The sequence below is a fragment of the Microcaecilia unicolor genome, chromosome 1, assembly GCF_901765095.1.
Source record: "Microcaecilia unicolor chromosome 1, aMicUni1.1, whole genome shotgun sequence".
NCBI classification, from domain to species: domain Eukaryota; kingdom Metazoa; phylum Chordata; class Amphibia; order Gymnophiona; family Siphonopidae; genus Microcaecilia; species Microcaecilia unicolor.
Genome location: NC_044031.1, coordinates 640,012,519 through 640,026,274, shown reverse-complemented (window position 1 = coordinate 640,026,274; position 13,756 = coordinate 640,012,519). Strand labels below are relative to the sequence as shown.

Genomic DNA, 13,756 nt, shown 5'->3' with positions numbered 1-13,756 from the left:
AAGCACTGCCCACCACTGGCTACATATCGGACCCCCAGATTCTATACAAGGTGCTCAAATTATGCTCACGCTTTGAGTAATGAGCCGATAAGTAGCAATAATTGGGAACTAACAACCAATTACTGTAGTTAATTGGCTCCAATTAGGATTTGCACATGCAACATACTAAGCACTAGTCTATAAGCGTCTACTCGCAAATCTTTTAGCGTGCATCCAGAAAGGTAGCATGACCATGGAAGAGGCATGGTCAGGTCAGGGGTATTCACTAAAGATGTGTGCAGTAATTACAGAAATCAGGGGATCTGCAACTAACATACACACTAGAATTTGCACTAAGTTTCACTTGGTTTACAACCAAAGTTGGTCATGGATCTTGGCACTATACACTATTCCATAAATAGTGCACAACTTGAAGCACTATTTCTAAGATAGCACTCAGCTCCAGATTTCTTTTTTTGTGGCTAAATTTGTCTATTTACTGAATCTATAACACTCCATAGTCTGTTATTCACATGGACATGGAGGAAGTCACTGCTTGTCCCGGGAATGGGAATGGCATGTTGCTACTCTTTGGGGTTCCGGAATCTTACTATTGTTTGAGATTCTGGAATATTGCTATTAATTGAGTTTCTGCCATGTACTTGTGACCTGGATTGGCCACTGCTGAAAGCAGGATACTGGGCTGGAGAAGCCATTGGACTGACACAATAGCTATTCTTATGATCTTATGTTCTTATTTTAGTTCTAAATGTTTTAGGCTGTATCTCTATAACCTAATATTGGGCCTTACTGTATTGGCCCACCATTACCTTCTAAAGACATGTATTGCTTTATTAAAAGATTCTTTCACCTCCTTATTCCTCAAGCTATAGATCATAGGGTTTAACATGGGAATCACCACTGCGTAAAACACTCCAGCTAATTTATCATGGTTGGAATAACTGGACTTGGGTCGCAAATACATGAAAAGAATTGTCCCAAAAAGTATTAGCACAGCAGTTAAGTGAGAGACACATGTATTGAAGGCTTTCAATTTTCCAGCGGTGGAGTGAATCCTCATGATGGTGGAGAGAATATATGAGTAAGAAATTATTATAGTCACAAAAGAAACTGAACCATTTAATGTGACAATGATGAAAAGCAAAAGCTCATTAACAGAAGTATCGGAGCAAGAGAGTTTTATCACTGGTCGTACATCACAGTAGAAATGATTGATCATATTGGGTCCACAAAAGGTTAAGCGAAATGCCATGCTTGTATGTATCAAGGAATTAATAAATCCACCCATGTATGCCCCAGCAACTAACTGGATGCAGAATCTTTTGTTCATATTAACTACATAGAGCAAAGGGCTGCATATTGCCATGTAACGATCATATGCCATAACTCCCAACAATAAGCACTCTACATTTGCATAAGCAGCATAAAAGTACATTTGTACTGCACACCCAATGAATGAAATAGTTTTTTGTTCTGCAAAGATATTTTCCAGGGTTTTAGGAGCAATGACTGAGGAATAACAAATATCTATAAAGGATAAGTGACAGAGAAAAAAATACATAGGTGTGTGAAGCTGAGAGTTAATATAAATGAGTATAATAATGCAAATGTTGCCTAGAAGGGTGATGATATAAACCAGAAGAAGCATGAAGAAGAGTAGAATTTGCAGCACTGGATCATTGGTGAATCCCAAGAAAATGAATTCAATCACGGTTCCATTTATCCACTCCATTGCGCCACTCTATGTCATGTAGAATAACAAGAGATTTTTTAAAAACCTGTTTGCAAAATAATTTCCAAATCACTTTACGGCTGATTTTCATAGCTTTACAGTGGTAATTTTACTCACATTTTTCATGCATTAAACACTGATTTATGGGCCTAGAAAGCCTCACTTAAAACTAGGTCACAGATAATGGTGAGCACTTATTTTATCTAATCTGTGTGTAGGAGCACCAGGGTAGGCACAATTCTAATGTATGCGCATATTTTATAGAGAATGTGGGTATGTGTGCAGAGTGCATGCATAAATTTACACCAACTTTAGAGCAGGTATTTGCATGCTATTGTGGCTGGTTCTGGGAGTCTATCTTATAAAGTATACATTGCCTTTGTAAAACAGGCTTAAAATAGGCAACTATTTGGAGTTCTCACATAGCCATCCTCTTATAAAATTGCAAGAAAATAAATTTTTCACTGGCCATTTGTAAGACATATGAAACTAATTCAACAGAGTTTATGGGAATCAAAATAATGGCAGAATTTCAAGCATGTGTGGGACAGACATAAACTTCCAGATTGTATATAGTGCACCTAGAGATCTGAGTTGAAATAAGCATGGATTCTATAACAACGCGTGTAACTTAACAAGCTAATGAAAGCTGATAACAGCACTTAACATGCAATTGTGAGCACTAATTGGCACTGATTAGAATTTATTCACCCAACTTTCTAAGCATATTCTGTAACAAAGTGCAAAGAACTTCTAATGTGCGCAGGCAAAGAGGGCTGTGGTTATGGGTGGGGAAATGGGCTTTTTGTTAGCATTCTGAAATTTACATGCATAGTTATAGAATATGGCCCTGTGTGCCTAGATCTATATGCAGGCATTTGTGCCAAGTTTTCGTTGGTATAAATGGATGCACGCAGATTTACGCCTTGATATATCAACTAAATGTATTCTATTTATTGCACCTAAATCTAGGCGCCGATTATAGAATACGCTTAGTCGACACTGATTTCAGCACTGATTTTTAAGGTACCAAAAGGGCTGATACTGAAATCACTGCTAAGCAGCCAAAATCATAGTCTTCCAGTATAACAGGCATAGTGAGGCCAGGAGGGGCATTTTCGAAAGGGACATCCAAGTTTCGATTTGGACGTCCTTGCAAAACGGCGAAATCTAGAGGCAGCAAAACACGTATTTTTGAAAACAATATGGACGTCAATCTTTCATTTCAAAAATACCATCAGGGATGTCCAAATCCTTAAATTTCGCTGTCCCTAGATTTGGACATCCCTAGACATAGACGTTTCTGAGTTTCGGTGATTTTCGAATCCAAAGACGTCCATGTCAAAAATGACCAAATGCAAGCCATGTGGTCAGCATTTGTAGTGCACTGGTCCCCCTGACATGCCAGGACACCAACTGGGCACCCTAGGGGGTACTGCAATGGACTTCATAAATTGCTCCCAGGAACATAGCTCCCTTACCTTCAGACAGATGATCAAAACCCCGTGCTGTTCCAAACAGCACTCCAAAAATAGCGCTGGAACAGCGTGGGGCATTATTAGACCTATGATGAGAGATAATTGCATGCAAATTTAAGCACACAATTATCTCTGATCATGGGGTAGAAGTGCGGGAGAATTGTGCATGAGCATGCGCTCAGCACAATCCTCTCGCACTTGTTTGACAGGTCTGGCCTGTCAAAAGCCCAAACCTCTCAAACACAGGGGCTGGAGGTCCATGGGACCACCAGACCATAACTACCCCTGCCCCGAGCAACAGGGGCTAGAGATCCAGCGAACCTCCAGTCCCCTCGATGATCCTCCCCCAGGTTCAGGGAGGGCTGGAGATCCGGTGGGACTCCAGCCCCCTAACTCCCCCAGCAAAGGGTCCCTGGTGGCCTAGTAGGTGACCAACAACCCCCCCCCCCCCCAGTGACAGGGGGGCTGGAGGTCCACTGGACTTCCGTTCCCCCCTTCCTGGGATCCACTGGGCGTGGCTGGGCGCCACCATCGCAGGAAGATGAGGGAGGCAGGCTACCCTCCCTCCTCCAACACAAAAGGTAGGGGGTAGGGGGCACTGGACCACCAGAGACCCCTTGCTGGGGGACAAGGGGGGGCTGGAGACCCACTGGATCTCCAGCTCTCCCTGAACCTGGGGGGAGGGATCGTCAGGGGGACCGGAGGTCCAGCAGACCTCCAGCCCCCCTGTCGCTTGGGGGCGGTCGGTTGGTTGCCCACTAGGCCACCAGGGACCTTTTGCTGGGGGAGTTAGGGGGGCTGGAGACCCACCGGATCTCCAGCTCTCCCTGAACCTGGTGGGGGGGATCGTCAGGGGGACCGGAGGTCAGCCGGACCTCCATCCCCCTGTCGCTGGCAGGTTTGCTGTTGGGGGGAATGGGGGCTTACCAGCATGCAAATGCATGCTGGACAGGGCTCACCATTCCTCCCCAATGATCTGCAAACCCTAACGCCAGCTCGGAGCTGGCGTAGGGTTTGCTGTGGCCAGCAACCCAATCTTTGGCACGCTGGCCACTGATCATTGGGGATGAATATGTTTTGTCCTATTTAGCATGTGTTTGCATGCTAGTTGAGTTCACAGCCCTCGAGCGCGTTGTTTCACGTGCTTGAGGGCTCTGATCATGGGGCATTAACAAACGCCAGTGCTAGTATGGTGCTAACAGCCTCTAGCACTGGCATTTGCTTCTGATCATCCCCCTGCTTGTGTGCTGATCTCCCCCCCCCCCCCCCAAAAAAAAACCCAAAACCCAATACCCTCAACTGTACACCACTACAATAGCCGTTACGGGTGAAGGGGGCACCTAGATGTGGGTACAGTGGGTTTGTGGTGGGTTTTGGAGGGCTCACTGTTTCCTCCACAAACATAACAGGATGGGGGGGATAGGGCTGGGTCCACTTGTCTGAAGTGCACTGCACCCACTAAAACTGCTCCAGGGACCTGCATACTGCTATCATGGACCTGACATTTGAGGCTGGCACATAATATTTTGAAAGATGTTTTTGAGGGTGGTAGGGGGTTAGTGACCACTGGGGGAGTAAGGGAAGGTCATCCCCAATTCCCTCCAGTGGTCATCTGGTCATTTCGGGCATCTTTTTGTGCCTTAGTCGTAAGAAAAACACAACCGGGTGAAAACGTCCAAGTGCTCGTCAGGGACATCCTTTTTTTTCAATTATGGATAAAGGACGTCCAAGTGTTAGGCACACCCAAGTCCCGCCTTCACTATGCCTCCGACACGCCCCCTTGAACTTTGGCTGTCCTTGTGATGGAGTGCAGTTGAGGACGTGCTAAATCGGGTTTCGATTATACCGATTTGGACGTCCCTGGGAGAAGTACGTCCATTTTCCGATTTATGTCGAAAGATGGACGCCCTTCTCTTTTCGAAAATGAGCCCACAAGTCTCCCCATCCCCGAACATGACCTGCTGCTTTCCAGGTCAAAACAAAAGTCAAAGAAGAAAGAAACTTCCACAAATGGAAAAAAACACAGATAAGTCAGAAAGTGGAGTCAATCAACCTAGGTGGGAACTAGATGATTCTTTATTGTCCTTTTTAATCAGCAACTGTAAATGAAGGAGAACCCAACACAGCCGTACTATAAATTGCAAACCTGACACAGCTGCAGTGTAAATAAAAGAGAACTCGACATAGCCGTTCTGAGAGGTGTTAAGCAAGAATTGTGAACGTGAATGCTTGTCGTAAGGGAAAAAGAAAGAGAAACCAAGCATGATGTGCTGCTTGAGACTTTCATACCTTTCTAATGATATTAAAAAGAGTATATCGAAACATTGGTATATACTTGAAAAACACAATTGTTTTAAAAAATAAGAAGCCACAACAATAGTCCCACCTATCAAAAAATCTCTAGCTCAATCTGCAAGTTGACATTAAAAAAAAAGGAACATAAAAGCCTCAAAGAGCTCCAAGGCAATCTTGACTTATAGAGCTATAACGATCAAAACTGATCTGCTCTTCATCATTGGCAAAAAAAAAAAAACCTTCCTTATAACAAAATAACAAACTACCTATGTCCACTTAAATATTGTCCACTTAAACATTGCCCAAAATCCCATATAAACTTCAAAGTTGAAAATAAACGAATGGACTTATCTTATGCTTAAGGTTTGTTAGATTAGCCAGTTTCTCAACTATTCCAGACCTATTTTGTCCTACATAAGTATACATAAGTACATAAGTATTGCCACACCGGGACAGACCAAAGATCCATCAAGCCCAGCATCCTGTTTCCAACAGTGGCCAATCCAGGTCACAAATACCTGGCAAGATCCAGAAAAAGTTCAATACATTTTATGCTGCTTATCCCAGAAATAAGCAGTGGATTTTTCCCAAGTCAATTTAATAATGGTCTATGGATTTTTTTTTTTAGGAAGCCGTCCAGACCTTTTTTAAACCCCGCTAAGCTAACCGCCTTTACTACATTCTCTAGCAACGAATTCCAGAGTTTAATCACATGTTGAGTGTAACCTAAGGAAGGTTATGATAATGAGCAGATCAGTTTTGATCGTTCTAGCTCTATAAGTCAGGATTGACTTGGAGCTCTTTGAGGCTTTTACCTTCTTTATTTTTTTTTTTGGATGTCAACTTGCAGACTGAGCTAGAGATTTTTTTGATAGGTGGGGCTATTTTTGTGAATTGTGATATATTGTTTGTTGCCACCACCTTTATCATTATTTTTATTAATAAGAGGCCAATTTTTGTTTTTTTCAGAAGCAAAAATCGAAAAGGAAGGCTGGTGCCCTCTATGTACCACCATTAATATCCTCAGACACATAACCTCAGGTTCTCTCCACCTACGGCTATTGTTTATTCATTTCACATTAGTACCTTTATTGATCCTCAAAGTAAGATGAGCCCATACGCCAAGCCCCCTCCCTACCCATCTTCAAATCCTTGCTCAAAGCCCACCTCTTCAATGTCGCTTTCGGCACCTAACCATTGTACCTCTATCCAGGAAATCTAGACTGCCTCAATCTTGATTGACTGCACTTTTTGTCCTTTAGATTGTAAGCTCCTTTGAGCAGGGACTGTCCTTCTTTGTTAATTGTACAGTGCTGCGCAACCCTGGTAGCGCTTTAGAAATGTTAAATAGTAGTAGTTTCAAATTGCAACATACCACTAAATGCAACACCATAAAAGTGGTTTACGTTATTTTGTGCCCCTGTAAACTACTATATGTAGGTAAAAACCAAGCATATAGTAAAGACTCGGATTATAAAGCATAAAACTAGTATCAACAGACAACACATGAATGCTCCATTAGCACAACATTCAGTTTATGATTTGAGATTTTTTGTATTGAAACTTATTCATCCCTGGTCAAGAGGAGGGGATATTGATCAGCTATTATTATAGAATGAACAGTGTCTTATATTTTATTTAAATAGTGTTTAATCTTTTGGTTTGAATTAAGAAATTGAATACAGTCACTTTTTATAATATTTGCTTAAGGTTCTTTGCCAATTCTGAATGTATTCTTAGTTAATCATTTTATATAGTTTTATTAGTTTAATTGGTAAATTTTAAGATGTTTCATTTTTGTTTTTATTGTTATGTCCATTTTTTGAAATTAATTGTTTTTCATTTACAGAGGGTTACCATATTTGACAAAGAGGGGCATAATCGAATGGGGCGCCCAGGTTTTCCTGAGGGCGTCCTCGCAGGACATCCCCGCAAAGGGGGGGACGCCCAAATCTCAACATTTAGGTCGACCTTAGAGATGGTTGTCCTTAGAGATGGTCGTCCACAGTTTTCGGCGATAATGGAAACCGAGTACGCCCATCTCAGAAACGACCAAATCCAAGCCATTTGGTCATGGGAGGAGCCAGCATTTGTAGGTCACTGGTCCCCCTGACATGCCAGGACACCAACCGGGCACCCTAGGGGGCACTGCAGTGAACTTCATAAATTGTTCCCAGGTGCATAGCTCCCTTATCTTGTGTGCTGAGCCCCCCACCCCCCCCCCCTTAAAACCCACTCCCCACAACTGTACACCACTACCATAGCCCTTAGGGGTGAAGGGGGGCACCTAGATGTGGGTACAGTGGGTTTCTGGTGGGTTTTGAAGGGCTTGAATTTACCACCACAAGTGTAACAGGTAGAGGGGGTGGGCCTGGGTCCGCCTGCCTGAAGTGTACTGCAGTGCCCACTAAAACTGCTCCAGGGACCTGCATACTGCTGTCAGGGAGCTGGGTATGAAATTTGAGGCTGGTGTAGAGGCTGGCAAAAAATATTTTTAAAGTTTTTTTAGGGTGGGAGGGGGTTAGTAACCACTGGGGGAGTAAGGGGAGGTCATCCCCAATTCTCTTCGGTGGTTATCTGTTCAGTTGGTGCACCTTTTTGAGGCTTGGTTGTAAGAAAAAATGGACCAAGTAAAGTCGGCCAAGTGTTCGTCAAGGACACCCTTCTTTTTTCCATTATCGACCGAGGACGCCGATGTGTTGCACGCCCCTAGTCCCACTTTTGCTACACTTCCTACACACCCCTGGGAACTTTGGTCATCCCTGTGATGGAAGCAGTTGGGGATGCCCAAAATCGGCTTTCGATTATGCCGATTTGGACGACTCTTGGAGAAGGACGTCCATCTTCCGATTTGGGTTGAAAGATGGGCGTCCTTCTCTTTCGAAAATAAGCCTGCAAGTGTCTTTTTTTCATTTATTCTTATTCAGAAAAATACATATGATCATCGTTATGTCTATTATTGTATATAGAAGTTTTTGTTGCTTATAATTTTTTTAGTATATTTGTATTGTTCCACACACTCTCTTCCCGATTACAATTTCCTCTCCGAGTCACACTGTTTTTATCTTTCTGCATCAAGTCAGCATCTTATTATGCACACAGGAAGCATACTTATATATATACATGTCATTTTTCACGCCATTTTGACTTCAAAGGGCATTTTTATTCAGAGCAAGCTGTTTGAATTTTTAGAGGATTCTGTTAAGCACTGTTTGTAAATGGAATGCTTCATTTACTTTTGGTGATTGATTTAAGAGAAGCGTTAGTCTCCGAGTATTTGAAGTAAGATTCTTTTTACAGAAAGTTTTGTAAAGCTGTTTCATTATCAGAACACGGCTTGAGCACACTATTCGGTTAGATCGATGCACTTTAGTCCTTCTCTTTATCACAATGGCTGCTGGGAATTACTATATGATGTTAGATTGAGAGTTACCATCCACATCTATGAAATTTTTATAAATACTCTTTGACTCACACATATATTGTTCAGTAGTAGCAAATATGTATTTCACTATATTGCGCACAGTCTTTGCACATTTAATTGTATATATATATATATATATATATATATATATATATATATATATATAATGTTCGTAATATTGCTGACATTTGTATTACATTAAATTGCTAAGTTGATTGATTCAGAAGCTGAGTAATGTCTTTTCAATGGCATAAGCATTACCTAGCATTCTCTGTCTGACTTGCTATTTTATTCTGTTTTGTTACAAGAGCGTCTTTACTCGCTATGCTTTATTTATGTTGATTCCAAAGGATTAAGAGAACATAAAACCAGCTACTAATTAATTTATCTTTTAATATTATTAAGTAAGGTATACCCATCTTTTTACCTTTATGTTTTAAAATGTTGATGGACTGATGACTTTTTAAATACTTGATTATAATTTAGGAGAAAGTCTATATGGAAGAATATATTTATTTTTATACTATTTGATAATATTCCTTTAGTGCAGTATTTATATAATTCTAAGTTATACATCAATTTTAATGTCCAATAATCCTTTGGTGTTTTATTATGTGTTTAAAAGATACAGTGATACAGTATTCAATTCCATAATATAAATAGGGTAGCTCATTATGTACTTATATGTTTTGTTTTTGCTTTATTTTTAGACATTTTGTTACCACTGGCACAGGCATTTATACCAAAACACAGTTGAGTCGGGTTTTCCTTCATTTACAGTTGATGATTAAGAAGGACAATAAGGAATCATCTGGTTCCCACCTATGTTGATTGACTCCCAGGACCAGCAATTGTTTTAAAAAAAGGGATGAAAGAAAAAAAGAAATGAAGAAAAAAAAGACAAAAGGCACCAAGCCACTTCTATGTGTGCTAGCTCTGCTGGTCCTCACCCCTCCCCCCTCCTTGCCCAATGATGTATACTCATAACCAGAGCTAATATTGTGATGTCATAATGCCTAATTCCACCAGTGGCTAAAAGCCAACATCATCAGTGATATCACAATGACTTGATTGTTCTATACTTAGAGAAGGGGAAGACACGCTGTTAACTCCAGTTACTAGTATTTATTTTTTTATTTGTTATATTTGTACCCCACATTTTCCCACCTATTTGCAGGCTCAATGTGGCTTTCATGATACCGGAGAGGTGTTAATTAACTCTGGAGTAAAGCAAATATAACTAGGTCTCTAGTTCTCTCTGCATAAAATGGGACCTGTGCTGGAAAAGCATGAATTAGTGCTAAAATAACACATCTTAATGGAAGTCCACCTTGATAACTTCCCCCAATTAATTAAAGAAAAAAAGAAATGTCACTAGAAATAGAAACCACTGCTATATGTAATAAAAGTGAGCCAAATATAGCAGAACAATCAAGCCATTATGACATCACTGATGAGGTTGGCTCTTAGGCATTGGTGAAATGGGGTGGGGGGACTTGATATACTGTCTTTCTGTGGGGTTTGCAATTATATTTAAAGTGTTTATATATTATATACAGGTACTTAGTTGTACCTGGGGCAATGGAGGGTTAAGTGACTTGCCCAGAGTCACAAGGTGCTGCAATGGGAATCAAACCCAGTTCCCCAAGATCAAAGTAACCACAAGGCCACTCCTCCACACATTATGACATCACAACATCAGCTCTGGTTAAGGGAGAGGTTATCAAGGTGGACTACTGTTATTTGACTGTTAACCCCAGTTATTTGTAACTCAGCCTCATTACTTAAAATGGGACCTGTGATAAAATAGCACTAGTTAGTGGTAAAATAAGAAGTCTTATCAGTAGCCCACATTGATATCTTCCCCATTAGGTGATATATTTATCATTGGACAAACAGCATATTTTAACTAGATTTCAGAAGCCAAAACTGCCATCTTCTACACAGAACCATGTATCACAACAGCATTATACTGTCCTGACTTGAGGAAAGAGGTTTTGACCTCCAATACCTAATCAAAAAATGTATCAATTTGGTCCAATAAAAGGATTTCACTTAATTTTTTTAATTTTGGCTATTTAAATCATAAAAAGACTATGAGGGGCATAATCGAACGAAAACGTCTATCTCCATGGGCGTTTATCTCCGAGAATGGGTCCGTGAAGGGGCGGACCGAACCGTATTTTTTAAAAAAAATAGACGTCCATGTTTTATTCGACAATTTGTGAGCTGGGTGTTTTTGCTTTTCAGCGATAATGGAAAATGAAAGCGCCCGGCTCAAAAACGAATAAATCCAAGGCATTTGTTCGTGGGAGGGGCCAGGATTCATAGTGCACTGGTCCCCCTCACATGCCAGGACACCAACTGGGCACCCTAGGGGGCACTTTTACAAAAACAAAAAAAAAGGTAAAAGAGCTCCCAGGTGCATAGCACCCTTCCCTTGTGTGTTGAGCCCCCCAAATCCCCCTCAAAACCCACTGCCCACAACACTACACCATTACTATAGCCCTAAAGGGTGAAGGGGGGCACCTACATGTGGGATACAGTGGGTTTGGGGGGGTTGGACGACTAAGCATTAAGCAGCACAATTGTAACAGGTAGGGGGGGATGGGCCTGGGTCCACCTGCCTGAAGTCCACTGCACCCCCTAACAACTGCTCCAGGGACCTGCATACTGCTGCTAGGGAGGTGGATATGACATTTGAGGGTGAAAATAAAAAGTTGTGAAACATCATTTTTTTGTGGTGGTGGGGGGGGGGGGGGTTAGTGACCACTGGGGGAGTCAGGGGAGGACATCCCCGACTCCCTCTGGTGTTAATCTGGTCATTTAGGGCACTTTTTGGGGCCTTATTCGTGAAAAAACAGAGTCCAGGAAAAGTGCCCTAAATTCTAGCTACAAACGCATACTTTTTTTCCATTATCGACGAAAGGCGCCCATCTCTGTTCGGGTGATAACCATGCCCCAGTCCCGCCTTCACCACGCCTCTGACACGCCCCCGTCAACTTTGTACGCTTCCGCGATGGAGTGCAGTTGAAAACGTCCAAGTTTGGCTTTCGATTATACCGTGTTATTCATTTTTGTGAGATAAACGTCCATCTCCCGATTTAGGTCGGAACTTGGGCGTTTTTCTCGTTCGATTATAAGCAGGTATATATGTTGTATGTTATGAAAATGAGGATGGTTCAAGATAGGTTAAGGACTATGTTAGAAATTACCAGTTTGACAGTGAAATTTAGCGGCTGAACAGATAATTTTTGCATTTATGTAAAAACGCATAAATAGCAGGAATAACTTGGAATTTTAACAGAACCATTTTTATACCTTGTGCCACTGTAAATCCACCCAGCCTTAAATAGACAGCTTATCTGTTTAAAGTTGTGCAGTCTACTCACTGTTGACTCTTTACTTCTAAAGGAATAATTCAACAGAGGAGGTGCCAACATTTAAGTCCTAAAAATGCACATAAATGCCTAAATTACCAGTGCATATATATTTATCTATGTAAAATACATGCATAAATGCACATAAATGACTAGAATCCCAGTGCATACATGTGTATCTGCGAACATACAAGCATAAATGCATATAAATACCTAGAATAACAGTACATACATGTGTAACTGTGCACATACATGCATAAATGCCTAGAATCCCAGTATTCACATGTGTATCCGCAGATATATATACATAAATGCACATAAATACCTAGAATACTGGTACATACATGCATGTCTGTGAACATATATGCACAAATGCCTAGAATTATGGTTCATACATGTGTATCTGTGGACATATATACATAAATGCACATAAATGCCCAGAATCCCATACACTTGTAATATATATATATATATTACAATATATATACCGTATTTTTCGGACTATAAGACGCACTTTTTTCCCCCCAAATTTGGGAGGAAAATGGGGGGTGCGTCTTATAGTCCGAAGGTAGCGATTTCCCTCCCTCCCGCCTTCCCCCCGAGTTCGGGATCGCCCTCTCCCCGAGTTCGGGATCGCCCTCCCCCCGGCCCTGTCACCACTTCTCCCTACTCACGTCACGCGATCTTCCCTGGTGGTCTAGTGACGTCGGGGCAGGAAAGAGCCCCCTCTTTCCTGCCCAGCGCGCTGCTCTCCGTCCTCCTGTATGCAGCCTGTTGGTCTTGGCGAGATTCAAAATGGCCGCCAAGACTTCAATTCTCGGCAGCCATTTTGAATCTCGCCGAGACCGTCAGGCAGCATACAGGAGGACGGAGAGCAGCGCGCTGGGCAGGAAAGAGGGGGCTCTTTCCTGCCTCGACGTCACTAGACCACCAGGGAAGATCGCGTGACGTGAGTAGGGAGAAATGGTGACAGGGCCGGGGGGAGGGCGATCCCGAACTCGGACAAGACGCACCGGAGCACCTAGGTTTTAGAGGAGGGAAAAAGGAAAAATTTTTTTTCCTATTTCCCTCCTCTAAAACCTAGGTGCGTCTTATGGTCCGGTGCGTCTTATAGTCCAAAAAATACGGTAATAAAACGCACCTCCAACATTCTGAAGCTGACTGCATGGCTGAGGCATTCCTGCTCTCTGTATCCATCTCCTGAATTGACATCACGTACTTCCGGGTTCGTCACAAGCAGAAGTGACCAACCACACGAGGTTTCTCGGCTTCAGAATGTTGGAGGTGCATTCTATTAAATAGGATTGGTCAGTTCCTTGAAGCACAGCCAGAGCTCAGTGTCCTGCACAATAACGTTCAGACACCAGAGAGAGAGAGGGGGGGCCTGACACCAGAGAGAGGGAGGAAGGGGGGCCTGACACCAGAGAGAGGGAGGAAGGGGGGCCTG

At 42.2% G+C, this 13,756-nt stretch overlaps 1 protein-coding gene across 1 annotated transcript; it reads right to left on the bottom strand.

Moving 5' to 3' along the window:
* Positions 1-805: 805 nt before the first annotated feature.
* On the bottom strand, positions 806-1,732 carry LOC115482151 (olfactory receptor 1009-like). The gene has a single exon (XM_030221727.1). The coding sequence runs from the start codon at positions 1,730-1,732 to the stop codon at positions 806-808; it is 927 nt and encodes a 308-aa protein (XP_030077587.1).
* Positions 1,733-13,756: the final 12,024 nt, after the last annotated feature.